At 38.5% G+C, this 21,089-nt stretch overlaps 2 protein-coding genes across 4 annotated transcripts; both read left to right on the top strand.

Moving 5' to 3' along the window:
* Nucleotides 1-1,747: 1,747 nt before the first annotated feature.
* zgc:101731 (SNARE_SNAP25N and SNARE_SNAP23C domain-containing protein) lies at nt 1,748-11,643 on the top strand. The gene is made up of 8 exons (XM_027147958.2): nt 1,748-1,873; nt 5,703-5,787; nt 6,238-6,279; nt 6,820-6,868; nt 7,116-7,227; nt 9,711-9,848; nt 9,968-10,112; nt 10,426-11,643. Exons 2-8 carry the CDS (start codon nt 5,716-5,718, stop codon nt 10,489-10,491), a joined length of 624 nt encoding a protein of 207 aa, XP_027003759.1. The 5' UTR covers nt 1,748-1,873; nt 5,703-5,715; the 3' UTR covers nt 10,492-11,643.
* A 478-nt stretch (nt 11,644-12,121) lies between these two features.
* zgc:113149 (uncharacterized protein LOC541363 homolog) lies at nt 12,122-20,730 on the top strand. Of its 3 annotated transcripts, none has more exons than XM_027146497.2 (5): nt 12,122-12,275; nt 13,515-13,700; nt 13,838-14,275; nt 19,539-19,586; nt 19,689-20,730. In XM_027146497.2, exons 2-5 carry the CDS (start codon nt 13,529-13,531, stop codon nt 20,123-20,125), a joined length of 1,095 nt encoding a protein of 364 aa, XP_027002298.2. In that variant the 5' UTR covers nt 12,122-12,275; nt 13,515-13,528; the 3' UTR covers nt 20,126-20,730. The 3 variants fall into 3 exon arrangements, with proteins under 3 accessions (XP_027002298.2, XP_027002280.2, XP_027002289.2); XM_027146479.2 differs by having other exon boundaries at nt 19,494-19,586; XM_027146488.2 differs by lacking the exon at nt 12,122-12,275 and adding an exon at nt 12,298-12,528 and having other exon boundaries at nt 19,494-19,586.
* The last annotated feature ends 359 nt before the right edge of the window (nt 20,731-21,089 follow it).

The following is a 21,089-nucleotide window of genomic DNA, read 5'->3' as shown; positions in this document are numbered from 1 at the left end:
ATGCATGATTTGATTTGATTTGATGTGGAAAAGCATCCAGACCATCACAGACTACAAACCGACACCTCGATCACAACCAACCAGCAGTGCCTTTCTGCCAGACAAACTCAATCACTTTTTTGCTCGTTTCGATCAAGACATAGGACATTTCACCTCAAACACTGGTTTACTTTCACTCTCAACAACAGACATCTATTCAGGGTTTACCAGAGTGGATGCACGCAAGGCAGCTTGTCCGGATGGCATACCGGGACGTGTTCTCAGAGCATGCGCTGGACAACTGGCACAGGGTTTCACTGACATTTTAAACCTGTCACTGGCCCAAGCCATGGTTCCTATATGCCTGAAGACTACAACCATCATACCAGTGCCTAAGCACACAGCTGCCGAATGCCTGAATGACTTTTGCACAGTTGCACTCACCCCTATTGTTATGAAGTGCTTTGAGAAACTGGTTCTGAATCACCTCACTGCGGGCCTACCACCTACGCTGGACCCACACCAGTTTGCCTATCGCTCAAAAGTTTTGAAAAAGTGCTAGCCCCCTAAACCTAATAACTGGTTGGGCCACCCTTAGCAGCGAGAACTGCAATCAAGCGATTGGGCAATTGCGCTTTTTCACACAGGGCCACGTGGGTTTATTATAATGCTTATTTTCTCTAAAGGTATAAAATCTGCAGTGTTGAAGCATGGAACATATTCCAACCATATACAATAATACAATCTACCATACACATTTTATTATAGAAGTATAGAATGACACCGAAGTTTACTTACACATTAACTTGTATTCACTCATTTGCACTTCTTCTCTTGTCTCAGGTTTTCCTCTAAGTGATCATTTCTTCCAGATGATTATTCGCAGATACATCGATCATTTCCATTTTCTATTTGAACATCCTATAAGAGATTTGTTCATCCTATATATACACTATACTATAATGTATACTTTGTAGCAACAGTTTGAGGAATATAAAGATATAGTCTAAAATCCAATTTTCTTTCTTTTTTATTTGCTTGTTTGGCTAGTTATTTGGTTATTGGTTGGTTGGTTTTTGCCAATGAATAAGGTGGGAAAATTGTCTCTACAGTTCCAGGGTTCATAGACGTGTCCAAAATCAAAACACAGTGCTATAATCATGCTATCATGAGTAATGGTAGGCAGCACTACCTATTTACCATATCTCTATACCTGGATTGGTTGGTAGGATGTGAGAAAAAAATATTTGTAGAGCTTTCTGTTTTCTGTAGATATAAACTAAATCTAGTTCAAATAAATCTAATTAACCCCCAAGAGAGAGATCAGTGTAACGTTTGCTACAAGACATTCACTTTATTAGTTTTCAGAAAAATAGGTTGTGGGTAGATGAAAATAAAGACAGAAATAATTTAAAAATGTATTTCGTTTTTTTAATATCATTTAAATACACTCTAATAACTTTAATTCTTCCATTATTCTCGTACCCTCAGAGGCGATTCTGGATCCTCTAAAGGCTACACCTGAGTATTTATGCAATACGGTGAAAATATTATATATTATTATTATATTATTATATATACGCACATATACGCACATATACGCACACATAGCACAATCTAGGCAAGACACGGCTATTTCCCCTTCTGCAGTGAATAAAAGGCAGTCAAATACATGAGAGCCAGGAACTGACACTTCATTAGCCAATGCCTGTGGCAGCGGATGAACACCAGCCAATAGCACAATGGCCCGACAAGAGGGCGGAGATTAGATTTACCTGAGATGCAGAAAACCGGCTGCCGACGAGCTGCTGATATTAAAATCAGATCACTGAGCAAACACAGGTGTTGTTGCTGTGGAAGTGAAAAGGGGACAGTCTTTGCGTTTCCAATAACGGTAAGCCTTTGATTTTTATTATGAATAAAAGTTATATATGCAGTACAGTTTTAATTCTAGCATGATGTATAAACAACAAATAGGATATGAAGCTGAAGATGGCCATGAATTAGTTCTCTTTTACTTTTTTTTTATATTAAATCTTTAACTACATCGTAATCATACCCAGATCATGGTTGATCCTGCATCATGTACTTCACTGTAATAACTTTTCCCAAATGTCATCATCTTTAGTTACTGGAGCATTCTATTAAAACGTAAAACATGTGTCTATTGACTTTATATTCCCTGTTAACCACCTTAAGGTTGTGTCTGATAAATAAAGCAGCGAGATGTTTTGCCCCAGGGGATGCTGAACACTCGCAGGAATACAGTCTTGTCCTTTTCAGCTGGGTATTTGTGGAACTTGATGTTGCATGAGATGATGCTCACTGGGTGAAGGGTGTGTACTACAATATGAGGCATAATGAGCTTGCCACAGTGCCACAGCTAATGGATACATATTAGCAGAAAACAATGTCCATGTGGGTAAGAAGTGATCTAACCACACTTTTTCATATTGTCTTGTTTTGTGTCATAATGCCACATCTGTATGTACAACCCAAAATTTAGAGATTATACATTAACTATTAAACATTTTCACATTTTGTAGTATTAGAAGTTGGAAATGAAATTGACTTAATTGGGATTACCTGTCTTTAACTGGTTAAATAACCTGGTGTGTCCAGCTGTGGTCTGAAATCACATAATTAGTTGATGTCAACTTGTGTGCAATAAACGTGTAACTTGATCTCAACACACATACATCCTTTCATAAAAGACACCAGATTTTGTTGGAGAACATACTGTACAAGCTGCATCATGGGCAATGAGTATCAATTAGATATAAAAAAAAAAATCTAAACATTCCATGGAGCACTATTCTACCTTTATTAAAGATGGAATGAATTTGAAGAGGATGCCATACACCAAAATTAAGTGAGCAGACATTAGCCAGAGATGCAACCAAGAGGCCAAGCATAACTCTAAGCATGATGCTATGACCATTACTGTGAAGATCGTATTCTGTGAAGCTATGAAGCAAAAGCAGGACAGAATTGGCTGTTGTTATTCTTAAGTATGTGAACTGACATGAAGTGTATCACTACCTACACAATTAAGTAGTTTCGAAATATACAATTTCAAGGTATAAGATAAATGTTGAGTGAAACAGATATAAGCATACAAATTATACAAATTTGAAAAGTGATGGATGGGTGGATGCATTAATGTTTTTTGCACCATTCTGTGTAAGATTGCTGTGTTTGAAATTTGTACCATTCACAAACTCATTCACACCCTGGGGCAATGTATGCTATGTTCTACCTAACTTTAACATGCAAATGCCAAAGAATGGACCCTTATCTTGACATTTCAACTCCCTTTTACCCCTTAATTTAGTAGTATTTTCAACTATAAATTCCTTCCCCATTTACACTAACGCTCACAGCCTTGAAGAAAGTACTTCTTTATTTAAATCGTCTTACTTTTAACTGAGTTGTACAGCATATACTTACAAACATATAAGTATTTGATAAAATAAGTATTTTTTATAAGATCAATTAACATCCAGACATATTCAAATATACACCACTTACTACAGTTACCTGGCTATCTGTTGCAAAAAAAAAAAAAAAGATGAACGTAACCAGTCCACCTACTGGCATATTTGGCTGTAGGTGGAAACCCCATGCAGAAAGAGGAAGGACATGGAAACCTAGCACAGACAATAACCCAAGATTAGGATTAGGAAAATCATGCAAAATAGTGTAGTGAAAAAACAAGCACAAAGTCAAAAATCAGATTATCAGTCAGCAAGATTGAAGGTAAACCAAACAATACTTCACAACATGCTAATGGTGAGAGTGTGCTTATATAGCGGTGACCCGGAAGTCCTGATATTCAGGAGAGGGTTCCCTTTGGCGGGCTGAAGGGGGAACTGCGAGTACGGTTGTTACATGTATAATGTCATATGCCCATAATATGAAACAGACACCTTTACAGACATTAATAAAAGGACATTTTTAATGTGTGTGTACAGCATTCATACAAATAGCATATGTCTCATATGAAGGACCTAAATAGTCCTGTACAGTTATATGCATGCTTTTATATATCCTTAATTTGTCAGAAGTAACAAATGGAATTAAGTAAGCTTTCCATGCTTAAAAAATATAAAACATGCTTTTGGGGGTTTAATTGAGAAATCCTTACAATTCTTAAATGTATCAGAAGTTCACTCATTTCTACCGCTTATCCGAACTACCTCGGGTCACGGGGAGCCTGTGCCTATCCCAGGTGTCATCGGGCATCAAGGCAGGATACACCCTGGACGGAGTTCCAACCCATCGCAGGGCACACACACTCTCATTCACTCACACACTCACACACTACGGACAATTTTTCCAGAGATGCCAATCAACCTACCATGCATGCATGTGTGTGGGGGCACGGTGGTTTAGTGGGTAGCACGTTCGCCTCACACCTCTAGGATCGGGGTTCGATTCCCGCCTCCGCCTTGTGTGTGCGGAGTTTACATGTTCTCTCCGTGCCTCGGGGGGTTTCCTCCCCCGGTATCAGATGTTAAATGCTTAGCTAGAATGGCAGATTAAATATGATTTCCTTTGCTCACAGAAGGGAGTTGCTCTGAACAGATGTTTAAAATACATAAAGACCTTGGAATTGTACACTTCTGTTAGAACAGTTCAATGATTTTAAGATACTGAGCATAAAATTTTGACCCTCACTAAGATCAAATCTACTTCTCAATTTTATTTTTTCAATCAGTTTAAGCAATATTTTACAACAAAAGTTGTTACAGACAGTACAGTCAGGGGTATGTATATATTTAAACATTCTCATGCAACCTATGGATTAGTTCCACACTGGATTTGAATGAAACAAAAAACAAAAAAACTGCAGCTTAAATTATTTAGATCACTGGTGCTTGAAACCTATAGGAACAGCCCTTTTAATTACAAACTCAGCTTCCTACTATGTTGCCGTGGTGAAAGCATAGTCTGTAATTATGAAGTAATTATACCTACAGTCAGAAACAGTATCTTGCTTCTGTTTGCGCTTGCTTATGTAATGCATCCTGGTCTGTATATATTCTAAATTGACTGCTTTATTTTTAAACTAAATGCCCTGAAGTTACTCCATGTGATGGGCTTTCACCCAATGACCTCATAATTCAAAGAACGTATTTGCAGTTAGCAGCTCATCGGGTATTTTCATGCCAATTTAGTAACAGCTTTCCTAATAACATAAAGGAAATCATTTTGATTACATTCTGCTTTCTCCAAGTAGTTAATTGATTTCAATTTTTACATCTAAGGTAAAATGACAACCTAGCAATTTGTTCTAAATAACCTTACTCAAACGTGTATCCTTATGCAACAAATGTTCTCTGGTGTAGAGCCTTTATTTAGCATATTCTCTTTTGAATTCCCTTTGTTTCCTTCTGCTAAAATGTACTCTTTCAGAAACACTCTGTTTTAGTTTATTAAAGGCTGGAACCATCCTTGATGCTTTTGTGGTTCTTTGACTTCATTGTTTACCCGGCAATTAATAAATGACAACTGCAGTGGGAGGCAGAGTCTGGCTGTTTGCAATAGAGTCCCTGCAGTAGATTTAGACCTGCTGGTGACTTATTTACTTAAGCATTGAGGTTATCATGTGTTCTGTGCTCTCATCCTTTATAACAGGTTAATTACACCTCCTAGTCTGAATCACTGTAAGGTCCCCTCTAAGAATAACTGTGCTTTCCTTGTGTTTACTTTTACTGTAGCACAAAGCTTAAGATGGCTGCTGAGTGTCCTCTGAGATCTGAGGTGACAGAGCTTCACAGGAGGGTCAATCAGGTGACAGATGAGGTAATGTTAGCAGGAATAAGGAAACTTTTACTGTACGTGTGTTGACAAACTGATTGTAAAAGGGTATTACTTTAGTGTGTTTTTACATTATGGGGAAGATGAAGCATGTGTTTAAAATGATCAGTGAGATAAACTTACTGTAGCATAGTAAAATATTTATAAAAGCTTATGTGATAAGTGTCAATATATGTTTGATTCATTAGCATATGCTAGACTAGTCTAGTAGAAATGACACCCCCTCTAATGCTCCATTAAGTAAAGGTTATTGACACTCTGATCTATTCACACTAATCAGCAGGGAATATGACAGACCCTGTCATGTCCTGTATAAACTACACCAACCTGGTTTCAGTGAAATTAACACCATTGCAAATCACAATAGATTTATAGCTTTGTAAGACTTCCCTATGAATTTTACTCTGTTTCTATCTTTTCTCCTGTTTTTATTAGTCCCTCGATATCACCAGAAATATGAAGCTTTTGTTAGAAGAGGTGAGGAACTGATTCTATAATATTTCACAATGTATCTACTGTAGCCTACATCATGGTACATTTCTTACTGAGAATGTGTGTTTTTGCCACATTACCACAAACCATGTTCTGAAGCCTATGAATACTTTGACACAAAGCTTGGCATGCTATATTAAAATGAACAGAAAGTGAAGTTGTGTAAAACAACATTTGCTCTCAGTGTGTAATTAAGGTTTATTATCATGCCTCTAAAATGCCATTTTATGTATTGAGACATGTTGTCATAATAGAATTGAATGGGCAATGTCTCATGGTCTTTGTTTCCTGTAAAATGGCTGTTTGGCACAAACCCCATTGTCCCACTATTGGCCCAAACACCTGTGATGTCTATGTAAATACACACACATTATTATACCAGGAACAAAACAATTTTTTTTAAAAATCATACTGTGTGCTTAACATCCCTGTCAACTTTTATTATAAATTCATAGCATTTTGTTAATATCAGAAAGTTTATTGTATGGTTTAACGTGGCTTTGTGTTGATTTCTGTTTTCAACAGAGCAAAGATGCAGGGATCAGGACGCTAGTCATGCTAGACGAACAAGGGGGTAATGAAATAGTTACTAATACTGTTCCACATAACTTTACAAGTATACTATCCTATTTATAAGTTGTGTGAATTCAAATAGTCATTCAAAAATACAGTGTGTCCCATAAATAACAGGTAAATAAAATTCTATATCACAATATCTAAGTAATTGTGTGAAATGTATGTATTCTATTACAGCGATTTATATCTCTCCCATTCAACTGATATGTCTCTTTCATAATTACAAGCAAATATCTGCATTCCAGAGCAAATGGAGCGGATTGAAGAGGGGCTGGACCAGATAAATCAGGATATGAGAGAAGCTGAGAAAAATCTCACAGACTTAGGCAAATGTTGTGGCCTGTGCTCATGTGATAAGTATGTGTTAATTTTACCCCTCCTCTCTGTAAGGAAGATACTCCCCCACAAGGAACTTGATGATTCATGTCCAATAGGTTCAGCCTATTTTAGTCACTACTGATGTTTAATTAATGAATCGTTTTGTTGATATCTTCAACATTAAGTACAAATATAAACCAAAGTCAGATATGAATGGCAGATTTATATATACACGGACAAAATTGTTGGTACCCTTCCATTAAAGAAAAACACACAATGGTCACTGAAATAACTTAAAACTGATAAAAGTAAAAAAATAAATAATTTACTTAAAATTGACTAATAAACATCAGCTTTTGAATTGAGGTTCAACAGAATCATTTAAAAACAAACTAATGAAACTAATGAATCGTACTCCTAGAAAATATATTTTTAATAATTTGACTGTAGGCACATGTTAAACTAAACCGTACCCTGTAGCAGCTTGATGTTCCTGTAACTACAGTTGCAGATATTATTCAGAAATTTAAAGTCCACTGGACTATAGCCAACCTAAAATTGATGACGAATTTCAGACAGATAATACAAATGGTAACCAAAAGGCACAGAACAACTTCTAAACAGATTAAAGGTGAACTCCAATGTCAAGGTATATCACTGTCAGAACACACCATCTATCGCTGGTTGAGCTGTGTGAGTGGACTTCATGGAAGATGGCCGAGGAGGACTCCACTGTTGAAAGTATCATAAAAAAGAGATGAATTTAAAAATAGAGCTTGTGGAAGAATGTCCTTTGGACAGATGAAATAAAACCGGAGCTGTTTGGCAAATTACATCAGCTGTATGTTCACAGATGCAAAAATAAAGCATACAGTACAAATAAAAGAACACTGTACATACTTTGGAACATGGAGGAGGCTCAGTTATGTGCTGGTCTGCATTGGTACATCTGGCACGGGGTATCTTGTATTTGTGCAGGGTACAAAAAAATGTGAATACTTTCAAGGCATTTTGGAGCAAGTGCTTTATTCTCTTGTGGCATAAGCAGTCCCTTGTGCGTTTGATCAGACACAGATGACCCAGAGATTTTCTGAGTTGGCCATCACCCCAGCCTACCAGAGGGCTCCCAGTACCTCCCCCAGATAGTGTAAGTGGTCTGACCAGGTGGAGGAATAGATGATCACATCATCCAGATGTGCTGCGTAGTGGTGGTGTTGGGAGCACAACACAATATCCATCAACTTTTGGAAAGTTGCGGGCATTTCATGGAGGAAATAAATCAGGCTCTTCCCAGCCTCTCCACCAGGTCGTTTACTCAGGGAAGGGGATAGCTATCAAATACAGAGACTTTGTTGAACCTCCGGAAGTTGTTGCAGAGTTGGAGGCTCCCATCAGGCTTCAGCACCACAGCAATGGTGCTGAACTAGGGGTTGGGGCATTCCTCAGTGATCCCCTTTTGTAGCATTCAGCCTCCTTCTTCTTCTATGGCATGACAGCAAGCTTTGGGGGGCCTTAAAGACTGCTGTCTTACCACTAGTCTTGAAGGGGTCTTGTTCTTGTGGTGGTCCAGGTGGGTGAGTTTGAGGGTGTAGTGGTCCACCAACTCCGTCAGGTCCTGAGGTGGTTTTCCAAAGTGGAACCTCCTCAGGGTAAAGGATGATATAGTTGACATTCACAAGGACATTTTTGTGACCCTGGACTGACTTTGGCAGTGGCCTGATGAGATGCTATGCCAATTTGTTGGACGGGGATGCAGATGATGGGAAGTGGAATTAGCAGCATGGGAAAAGGTTTCTTGGGGTCTACTGACATTGGGGACATCGCTGGCAGAAGCGATGTGAACCCCCAGATTGTCAACATGCTGATATAAATATTCAGGTCTGGCTTGGTGGGCATTGTCGGCTATCCTGTTGGCTTCTTTCCCTATTATGGTCGAACTCTAGGCCTTCCTTTGCTCTCCCCTGCTGATTTCTAGGGTCGTCAGTGCACACTCTTAAGCTTCTATCATCTCCTTGGCTGTACTTGTCCCTTTTAGCCCCACAGCTTTTCACTCCTCTGGATTTAGTGAGTGGTGGAAATGGTCCATCACAACCCACAAAGCAGGGCGTCCATCTGAGCTCTTGGGTTCATCCCAGAGTGGTACGACCATTTGTGGAACTCGGCCGCGGCACTGATTGGAGACTTTCCACAATGTTATAGTTTTTCCTGTCTCTGGGCCACTGAGCAAAGCCTTTATCCCTCAATTGCTTAGCTGTATAAATGAGATAATTGTAAGTCACTGCCGATAAGATAATCTGCCAAAATGTCGAAAATATCATAGGAAACACAAAACCTTTAGTAGAAATATGAAAAATGTAATCATCACTGATATTAAGGCAATTTTTAAAAGTATTTTACATGCATTGGGCAAAACATGATTCTTAAGAAAATATTATATTAATGTTTCAGTTTTAGTAGTAATAAGGACTATCTTTGTCATTTTTACTGGCTGTTTTACTGTCTTCTCTTGTGAAACTTTCCAGGCTGAAAAACCTTGAAGCAAGTGAAGCCTATAAGAAGGTCTGGGGTAATAATCAGGATGGTGTGGTATCTAGTCAGCCTTCATCACGTATTGTGGATGAGCGAGAGAAAATGACAATGAGTGGTGGATACATCAGAAGGTCCTAAACTATTACTTTTCTTAAAATGTCATAGTCATGACACAATATACTGTATATATTTTCATTATTAGATATAATTAATTATAGATCAGCCACCAATGATTTGATTTTGTTACCAGAGTGACAAATGATGCACGGGAAGATGAGATGGAGGAAAACCTGGCCCATGTGGGCAGCATCCTTGGCAATTTGAGAAGCATGGCCCTTGACATGGGCAATGAAATCGATACACAGAATGTGCAGATTGAACGTATACAGTCTAAGGTCTGTATCTTGTTTATTTTGCTATACATACAGTTCCTCTCAAAAGTATTTAAATGGCAAATTTTTATGTTTATACTTTACACTGAAGAAATTTGTATTTGCAATCAAATGCTAAATATGACAAGATAGATCAGAGTTTTCTTTGCTTTCCCTATATTTACATTTATGTTTTAAACAACTTACCACCTTTGGTAGTAGATCACCCAATTTTAATTGGTCAGATAGCCTTGGCATTTCATCAGTTTCAGAGGGGAACGTCAGTCAAACAAGCAATGTTAAATAAACTAATGTCTTTGTTTTTGTCTTTTTGTAGGCTATTGCCAATGTTTCTCGCATAAGTGAGGCCAATCAGAGGGCTAACAAACTAATAGCGAGGTAAACCCAGAAGAGCGATTGTCATTTGCTTAGATTTTTTGTTATGAATTCATATTTCTTCTGCCACAGTGAATGAATCAGGGTTGATTTGTTCTATTATGTTTTATTATCTTTCAAAAACTAGTGACATTTTATGTTAATTCAGTTTTCATCATCATAAACGTCTGGCCCGTGGCCAACAGCTATCACAGTCTGTATTGAAAGGTACCAGTTCAGTTTTGTCAGTGCTTTTCTGTGACCCTTTAATAGAGAAAATGATTAAAAGAAATTTTTTTCCAAAATTGTTTGTAAAGGAATTTTCTATTTCAAGAAAAGGTGGGAAAGGACAAATTAAAATACTTATTACTGTGTTTTAAAGTTGTATTTTTAAGCATTTTAATAACAGTGAATAACAGTGAATATATTGGTAAAAAAAAAAAAAAAAAAAAAGGGCAAAGACTAGATTTCTACATGAACTCAATAAAAATGTGAACAGTCAGAATAGCCAGACTAACCCTAGTCATTCTAAACAGAGCTAAGTGCAGACTCTAAATGAGACCTGGTTTGTGAAAAATATTCTAAAGCTAAGATTTTTTTATCTAGGTGAGAGAGTTCTCATTTAAAGATGATGATAATCTCATTCATTGTGCTACAATACTGTATGTGAAACTCAACCTATACTTATCATGAATGTTTAGGCATTCTTCTTTGCACCTTCCTGTTTTGCTCACTGATGATAAGTCATCGATCCATGACACCCCTTCCTATTTTGTAAGAATTAAAAGCTTTATTGGTGTGATTAAAACAAGTGATTGTGGTACTGTTTGTTATGCTTCCTCAAACTGGCTGATGGGGAAATGACAGGTTTTTGGAGAAAATGATTTTGAGGAATAAACTCTTTTATTTTTCTTGATTAGATTTGTGAAGAAACCGTTGTATTTAAATGTAATAAATTGATTTCAGTTCAATGTTTCCTTTTCCACTCATTCACACTTGTAGCACGGTTTGTGCTCATTAGCGCCATCTTCTGGAAAACAAGCAAACCGCTGAGATTTCGCCTTAACCTGAGATGAGGCACGATTCAAAATGGAGGCTCCGAGTTTGACAGCTTCAATTATGTGATATTGCCCTGGGTTGGACTGTGCATCCACTCATTTATAACCTTCAAATTAATACCAATTTATTCCACTGTCTCCTGATTAGTGCCTAACATAAGAATCAGGTTTGCACCTAATGAAGCTCAATTAAAACAAAATGCATGTTATTGAGGGCCTTTAGGCATATATAGGCCTATGACTATATAATAATTACTATACAATAATAATCTATAATGCAATAACCCATACATTTATTATATTACTATATATCTTTAAATAAATAAATATACTATATAAATATATATAAGTATCTATATATATATATATATATATATATATATATATATATATATATATATATATATATATATATATATATATATATATATATTCTCTTTCTTTTTTCACCCTTTACATGCATATCGTGATTGCTATCTGAATAAACGACTTGATTGAACACTAGTAACTGTGAATGGAGAGAAAACGGCGCAATTTGTTTTTGTACGCAACCCCACGCGAGGGCGCTGTTTGTCTCCTCCGCGTGTGCACGTGCGCGCCGAGCGAAAAAAAAAATGACGTAGCTAACAGCGAGTGTGCGCGCGCGACACAGGGGAGCGTCTCTACGAAGTTTTTTTTTTTTTTCTCGATATGAACTTCAGCGTCTTTTCGTCAATTTGCTGACTGTTACCTCAACCGTAAAGCGCTCGTACGGGTAATGAAAAAGTTTTTTTTGCCATACAAACTCGTATTTTATATCCTCGACGCGAAAAAAACAGTATACGTGAATATTCGTAAAGCACACAGTTAGCAGTCAGCTAGCTAGTTAGCTAATAGCTAATGCTAGCTATTTCCAGTCACTGCTGTAACGGTCTCTTAGCATCGCTGTGATATCTGATAGCAGTAGCCGGATTGTTCAACACCAGCATACGCTGTCATCGATATTACGAGCTCGATTCGTGTAAAAGGTCTGAAATATGATCTAAACTGATTGTATGTTTTACTGTCGCAACCTACAGCACCGCTAACACACACACTCACTCTCTCTCACACACGTTCATAACAAAGAAACCGGAAGCAGCGGTGTGTGTGAGAGAGAGAGACAGAGTCATGATTACAGCAGGAACGTAGATCTTTTAAAGCAAAACGATCCAGTAAAAGTCTCATCGCATTGGATTAAACCCGTCTTCCTTTCTGAGCCTCATCTGTCTCACTGATGCTCTGTTCTTTCTTAACAGATCACGGAAACGCGCATCTCTCTCACATGGCGTTCATAAACCGCTTCTCTTCTCTTTTCTTTTTGTTTTGTTTATGTTAATAACTCATTAAAAATCGACCTGATACAATTCTCATCACATCTGTGACTCAAAATTAAAGTATTGTCCATTTCAAGGGACTGTATAAATCACACCTAAAAGTCCAGTTAATGCATTTAAATTATACTTACAGTAAAATGGTATAAATGTATGATGACCTGATCCGTTATTGTACATCACGACTGATGCTGGTCAAATAATTGGATTCGAATATGCTTTGAATTGACCTTTATTCAGATCCAGCTCGCTTGAGTGTTTTATTGACTACTGTGATACAGATCATGTACATGAGCACAGCACACAATGTAGTATCAGGCCAGTAACTAGAGTTTTGATACCGGAATCACGTTGTACACTACAGCTCAGAAAATGAGAGTGCAGGTCAGAACACACAGAGAGAGAAAGTATCTCTGTTATACAAATTATATAAAGATGTGGTAACCTAGTGGTTAAGGTGTTGGGCTACCAATTGGATAGTTTTTAGTTCGATTCCCACGTCCACCAAGCCGCCACTGCTGGGCCCTTAACCCTCAATTGCTCAGCTGTAAAAAAAAAAAAATGAGATAAAATGTAAGTCGCTCTGGATAAGGGTGTCTGATAAATCCTGTAAATGTAAAGAAAAAACTATGTCTTTATAGTAAACTGGCTGTTGATGGTGAATAAGACACTTGAAGAGGGAACGACAAGGATGTCTGAAGATCTCTTTTCATCTATTGGATCATCAGTTGTATCAGCTAACTTCAAGAAAAGGAAATCACGCTTTACGTTTTCTGAGGTTCAGCTTCTGCTGACCGAGGTGAAGAGAAATCGCCACATACTGTTGGGTTAGTATGATTATAAGTTATCAAACCCAGTTAAGCATCCCTGGCATTTTGCTGTTCTTTAACATTTTTGATGCTTCAGTCTATTCTGTCAAAATGCACGACAAACACTGTACCATGGATACATGTCCTCCAAACAGGTAAATTCAATCAGAGAGTCTCCAGTGATGTTAAGAAGCGAACATGGGCCGCTCTTGCAGCTCGTATCAACGAGATCAGTGAGTGTCACAGAGAGGTCATTGAGATTGTGAAGAAGTGGTCTGATCTCAAGTGTGACACCAAACGCAAGGTGGCAGCCATGAGAGCCTCCGGGGTATCTGCTGCTCGGATTACCGACGACCTTTCTCCTGTAGAGAGAATAGTGGTCCAGATTCTCCAATCTGGACCAGGGGAGAAGTTCCCGCTATCAGACAGTGTTGCAGATGAGGATGAGGACAGCCAAGGTGTCTCGGTGATACCACTGCCCGTTCCAGGTACGGCAAATGGCAGGCTGTCCGTCAAGCCACAGGGTATGCCACACAACTCTGGGATGATCAGTGAAGGAGTTACAGATCTGAAACTGGATATGCCTTGCAATTGTGAGTGCATCTTATAATCTAACCATAACTGTAAATATATTCACAAATTACAGCATCAGTAATTATATTAAATGTGTTATTTATTGTTGTATCTTCCAATATGTTTTTCATTAATTGAAGTGCAGTATTAAACAAAAACTGGTAAAAAACCGCCCACAAATTGAGCCATAATCTTTAATAAAACATTTCTGTTTTGTTACAGTAGCACTGGGGAGTGAAACATGCAATGTACAGAAAGTAATAGCACTAATAGCAGTCATTTCAAATATGAGACTACTTAAAAATACTGTCCATTTCAGGTTAAGTGGCCCAGGGCTGTTTGGACACCACTGGTCAACATTTCTGTTTATGTTAAACAAAATGTTTTTTTTATTATTCATCTTTTTATATTTTCAAAATGAAAGAAGAGGAAAAGGGCCCGCAACATATGTTTGGGCACCCTGCATAGTTAGCATCTAGTATCAACCCCTTTTGCCAGTATCACAGCTTGTAAACGCTTTTTGTAACCAGCCAAGTGTCTTTCATTTCTTGTTTGAGTGATATTTGCTCATTCTTCCTTACAAAAGTCTTCCAGTTCTGTAAGATTCCTGGGACGTTTGCTCTTTTGAGGTCTATCCACAGATTTTCAATGATGTTTAGGTCAGGAGACTGTGAGGGCCATGGCAAAACCTTCAGCTTGCGTCTCTTGAGGTAGTCCATCGTGGATTTTGAGGTGTATTTAGGATCATTATCCATTTGTAGAAACCATCTGCTTCAGCTTTTTTACAGATGGTGTTATGTTTGCTTCCAGTATTTAAATAAATTCATTCTTCCCTCTACCCCAAATATGTTCCTCATGCCATTGGCTGCAATACAACCACAAAGCATGATCGATCCACCCCATGCTTAACAATTGTATTAGTGTTCTTTTCGTGAAATTATCTTTGTTCATTGTGGGCAAAGAGTTCTGTTTTAACCTCATTGGTCCATTTGTGCTGAGGATGCAGAAGTTGTTTTCTTCTGATGATAAGTCCATGAAGGCCATATTTGTACAGGTGTCACTGAACAGTTGAACAGTGTACCACAACTCCAGAGTCTGCCATATCTTCCCGGAGGTCTACCCATCCGAGATGGTGCTATGAATGGCAAAATTCAAACAGCTTTGCCAGGCCAAAGAGGATGCCTACAGAAGTTGGGAGAAAGCCTTGTACAAACAAGCCAAATACACACTAAATAGGGAAATAAGAGTGGCAAATCAAAACTATTTGGAAAAGCTGAAAAAACAGCTTTCAAGTAATGACTCTACATCAGTGTGGAAAGGCCTGAAAGCCATCACCAGTTACATAACCCCATCCGCTGACACTGAGGTCAGTCAACAAATGGCTGAAGACCTGAATGTGTTCTACTGTAGGTTTGGGGAAAAAAAGCCTGCTCTGACTACCTTACAACGCTGCCATTAACACCCTCCCCCTGTCTCCACCAGACTGTTCTTCAGCCTGTACTCAAGATCTGTGAAGATGATGAGGAAAACCAAAGGCTCAGACAGTGTCTCTCCAGTCCTTAAAGCCTGTGCTGTCCAGCTATCACCCATCTTCTCATTGATGCTCAGTAGATCACTGGAGCTGTGCGAAATCCTTTCCTGCTTCAAACGCTCCACCATCATCCCTGTACCAAAGAAAAGAAAAATCACAGGACTAAACAACTACAGAACTGTTTCTTTAACATCACAAATGACTTCATGACCACAGATGTTAAAGCAACGGGTCTCTGGTCATGAAGTCATTTGAGAGGCTGTTGTTGGCCTACTTGAAGGACATCACTGGACCCTTGCTGGACTGCAATTTGCTTACCGAGCAAACAGATCTGTAGATGATACAATCAACATGGGACTGCACTACATCCTTCAACCTCTGGACAAACCAGGGACTTATGCAAGGATCCTGTTTGTGGACTTTAGCTCAGCCTTCAACACTATCATTCCATGTACCCTACTAAATAATTTGACACAGCTCTCTGTACCCACCTCCATCTGTCAGTGGATCATCAGCTTCCTGACAGACAGGCAGCAGCGAGTGAGCCTGGGAAAACTCACATCCAACACCCACACCATCAGCACTCAAGCTCCTCAGGGCTGCGTTCTCTCACCACTGCTTCTCTCTCTCTACACAAATGACTGCAAAAACACCCCTTTGTCAAGCTCCTGAAATTTGCAGATGAGACTACAGTCATCGTTCTTATCCAGGACAGAGATGAGTCTACCTACAGACAAGAGGTTGAACATGCTCAAGACTGTAGAGATTATAGTAGACTTCAGGTTCAGCACTGTGGCTGTAGTGGAGTTATTCAGGTTCCTAGGAACCACTGTCTCCCAGGACCTGAAGTTGGACATTCAAATTGACTCCATTTGTAGAAAAGGCCCAGCAGAGGTTGTATTTCTTTCGTCAACTGAAAAAGTTAAACTTGCCACAGGCACAGATGACGCGGTTTTACTCAGCTGTTATTGAGTCGGTTCTGTGCTCTTCTATAACTGATTGGTTTGAGTAAGCCAGCAAATCAGATTTAAGAAGACTGCAGACTGTTTGGACAGCAGACAGGATTATTGGTGTACACCTGCCCAACCTTCAGGTCTTATACAACTCTAGAGTGAAGAAACAGGCAGGTAACGTTATTACAGACCCCTCTCACCCCGCCACAACCTGTTTGCACTTCTCCCTTCAGGAAGGCGCTACAGATCTCTGTGCACTAGAACATCTAGGCACAAAATGTTTTTTTCTCCATGCCATATCTGCCTTAAACAGTTAATACAAGGATTTTTACCTGTGTTCTCTAATTCATTCTGTAATTCATTCTCCATTTCTAATTACTGTCTCTTTCTCAAGTACTATGAAAATATGTAGATCCTTATTATTTAAATGTTCACTGTTCTCATTCCAGATATGTATGTACATGTGGACAAAATTGATGGTACCCTTCGGTCAATGAAAAACTCACAATGGTCACAGAAAAAACTTTAATCTGACAAAAGTAATAATAAATAAAAATTCTATGAATGTTAACCAATGAAAGTCAGACATTGCTTTTCAACCATGCTTCAACGGAATTATTAAAAAAAAAAAACTCATGGAACAGGCCTAGACAAAAATTATGGTACCCCTAGAAAAGACTGAAAATAATGTGACCAAAGGGACATGTTAATTCAAGGTGTGTCCATTAATTAGCATCACAGGTGTCTACAATCTTGTAATCAGTCAGTGGGTCTATATATAGGGCTCCAGGTAGTCACTTTGTTGTCTGGTGACATGGTGTGTGCCACATTCAACATGGACCAAAGGAAGCGAAGGAAAGAGTTGTCTCAGGAGATTAGAAAGAAAATATAGACAAGCATGATAAAGGTAAAGGCTATAAGACCATCTCCAAGCAGCTAGATGTTCTTGTGACTACAGTTGCACATATTATTCAGAAATTTAAGATCCATGGGACTGAAGCCAACCTCCCTGGACATGTTCGCAGGAGGAAAATTGATGACATATCATGGATAATTCGAATGGTAACAAAAGAGCCCAGAAAGACTTCTAAAGAGATCTAAGGTGAACTTCATGCTCAAGGAACATCAGTGTCAGTTCGCACCATCCGTCATTGTTTGAGCCAAAGTGGACTACATGGGAGATGACCAAGGAGGGCACCATTGTTGAAAACAAATCATAAAAAAGCTAGGCTGGAATATGCCAAACTACATTTTGACAAGCCACAAAGCTTCTGGGAGAATGTCCTATGGACAGATGAGACAAAAATGGAACCTTTTGCCAAGGCACATCAGCTCTATGTTCGCAGACGGAAAAATGAAGCATATCAAAAAAAGAACACTGTGAAACATGGAGGAGGCTCTGTTATGTTCTGGTGCTTTATTTGGCACAGGATGTCTTGAATCTGTGCAGGGTACAATGAAATCTGAAGACTATCAAGCTTGGTCTCAGTCACAGGTCATTGGTCTGGTAACAGGACATTGACCCAAAACACACAGCTAAAAACACTCAAGAATGGATAAGAGGAAAACAGTGGACTATTCTAAAGTGGCCTTCTATGAGCCCTGACTTTAAACCTATTGAGCATCTTTGGAAGGAGCTGAAACATGCCGTCTAGAAAAGACACCCTTCAAACCGGGAACAACTGGAGCAGATTTTTCATGAGGTGTGGGCCTCAATACCTGCTGAGAGGTGCAGGAGTCTCATTGACCGTTACAGGAATTGTCTGATTGCAGTGATTGCATCAAAAGGTTGTGCAACAAAATATTAAGTTAGAGGTACCATCATTTTTGTCTAGGCCTGTTCCAGGAGTTTATTTTTTTAAATAATTCCATTCAAGCATGGTTGAAAAGCAATTCTGAGTCTGATTCTCAGTCTGATTTTGCAGTCATAAGGGGGTTCCGACTTGCTTTTCTAGCAATACTATGAGCAGTTCACTCTGATATTTTTCTTGGTCTTCTAGACCTTATCTTGACCTCCTATGTTCCTTTTAAATGCCATTTCTTAATTACATTCCAAACTGAGGAAATCTGTACCTGAAAACACTTTGCTATCTTCTTATAGCCTTCTCTTTCTTTGTGGGCATCAATCATTTTCAGATTGCTAGGCAACTGCTTAGAGAAACCCATGGCTGCTGATTGTTGGGACAAGGTTAGAGTAGTCTGAGCATTTATAAAGCTTTGAAATTTGCATCAACTGGCCTTTTCTAACAATGACTGTGGACAAGCCATGACCCTAACAGGCTAATTAAGGTCTTATACCTTGGTCAGAGTTATCTGAGCCCTAATGTCTCCTGGGGTTCCCATTCTTTTGCAGGGTGCTGATTTCACTTTTTTACTCTAAACTTGTAGAAAACATCAACAGTACACTGATATTACTTAAAATATTGCAAAAGAGTGTTTTATGTTTAACGTTATGCCTTTTGGAGATCATTTCATCTTCCACTTGCCTAACTGTTCCCATAAACAGAAATTTTGACCAGGGTTGCCCAAACTTTTGAGGTAATTTATCCATCACCTCAAATTAAAAGGTACTTTGAACCTTTTAATTTGAGGCATTTGAGCCTGTTAATGGATTTTTATTTGCCTTTGCAGTCTTTACACAAAAACAAATTTCAGTCTGTGTACGAAGTTTGGTTCAGGGTTCAGCCTTAAGTTAGTTCACTTCTGTGGCTGAAAAGAAAATCTCCATTGTTAACCCTTTAACTTTTTGTGAAGGTTTGCATCATGTGATAAGATGTGTCTTGTTCTTGATCGGTCTAGATGATTCTGCAGTGCCTATTGCCGACTTTGAACCATCAGACACAAAAGGTATTTTTTTATATAAGCATTGTGCTTAATTCCTGTGTTTAAATATTTTTTTTATCATGTTGAGTTATTGTACAATGTGTATGTTTTGTGTTTTGTCATCAGGCCACGGCCTAGGAGTCAGTAAAGCAGAATATCAGTCTGATTCAAACAAGATACTTCCTGAACCACCCAGCCCTAAAAGAAACATGATCAAAATTGAAACACAGACAAAGGCATCAAGCAATAGTACAGATCAAACAGAAAGTGCTTCCCGTGCGTCTGTGAACTGTCTTGCATCACATGGCCTTGGCAGTCTACGGGAGCATCTCGCCAAGAACGCCTCCCTCAGCTTAGAAGAGCAACAAGCCACAACTGTGCTGATAGGAACATTGTCACGTTCACTGGAGTCGGTGGCCGAGTCGGTGCAGCGGTTAGTGCAGACACAGCAGGAGTATGCACGGGACACACTGCGTCTGCAGAGAGATACACTGCATGTGCTACGTGACTTTACCTCCAGTGCACTGACACTGATGCAGGACAAATCTAAAGGCCATCCATAGCACCTGCAGCTCACCTAAACGTAGTCTACACTAGTGATGGGCATTTTGAATAGATGTGTTGTCAAGTACTCAGCCCATAAAATGTTATTTTATCTTTAACATTTTTTCAACACTTTTCATTTAGTGTGAAGGTATTTGTTTCACTAAATATCATGCATTTCTATAATAAACCTTCTTTCTATTCCCAAAAACCACAGCTAACTGACACAATTCTAACACATGGGCAACAATTGAGTCGGAATTGTATACTATGCCATGTTTTGGTGTAGCACCATACTATGCTGTATATTGCAAAAAAAATTGCAAATATAATTGCATTCTGTTTAGTGATTAATATCAAAATGCAACTTATTTGGTGTTATTTATTTACCCACAGTAATGTTTTCTTGTCACTGATATTTTACTTGTTTTATATAGCCTGAGGTTTATGTAAAACTGGGCAATATCTGGGTTGCAAGGAGCATCTTCAGGACCAAAATTTAGTAAAACACTTGAATTTTCCAGAGATTATTAAACCACCATAATGTGGCAGATGGTTAGTATGCTAAATGTAACCAACTTTGACACAATAACAAAAAATGTGAATAAAAATGTCAATCATATAAGTGCTCAGTTTTTGCTACTGTAGTAGTCACCATATTAATAACAGTTTCCAAATGTTCTTGTTTAACCAATGTCTATATGTGATGGTGCTCTATTATGCTTGTAAAAAAAATTAGCAGTGGAGAAAACGCACTCTGCTAATACTGATTTGGAAGTCACATATGAATATTGACTTGCTAAGTGTGTTTTGCTGTATTTGTAAAATCTGACAAAGGTTGGACATTCACTTTTTTCAGAAAGATTAAAGCAATGCATGGTTTTGGCCTGTTGCACTGGTGCTGAACCCAAGCATTGAAGTCCTAATTTTGTATCTTTAATTTTGCATCAGGAAAAAGAAAATCTTTTTTTTCCCATTGAGTTA

The sequence above is a fragment of the Tachysurus fulvidraco genome, chromosome 11, assembly GCF_022655615.1.
Source record: "Tachysurus fulvidraco isolate hzauxx_2018 chromosome 11, HZAU_PFXX_2.0, whole genome shotgun sequence".
Taxonomy (NCBI): Eukaryota; Metazoa; Chordata; class Actinopteri; order Siluriformes; family Bagridae; genus Tachysurus; species Tachysurus fulvidraco.
Note: the sequence above shows the minus strand (reverse complement) of the source record. Positions and strands in the feature narration are given on the sequence as shown.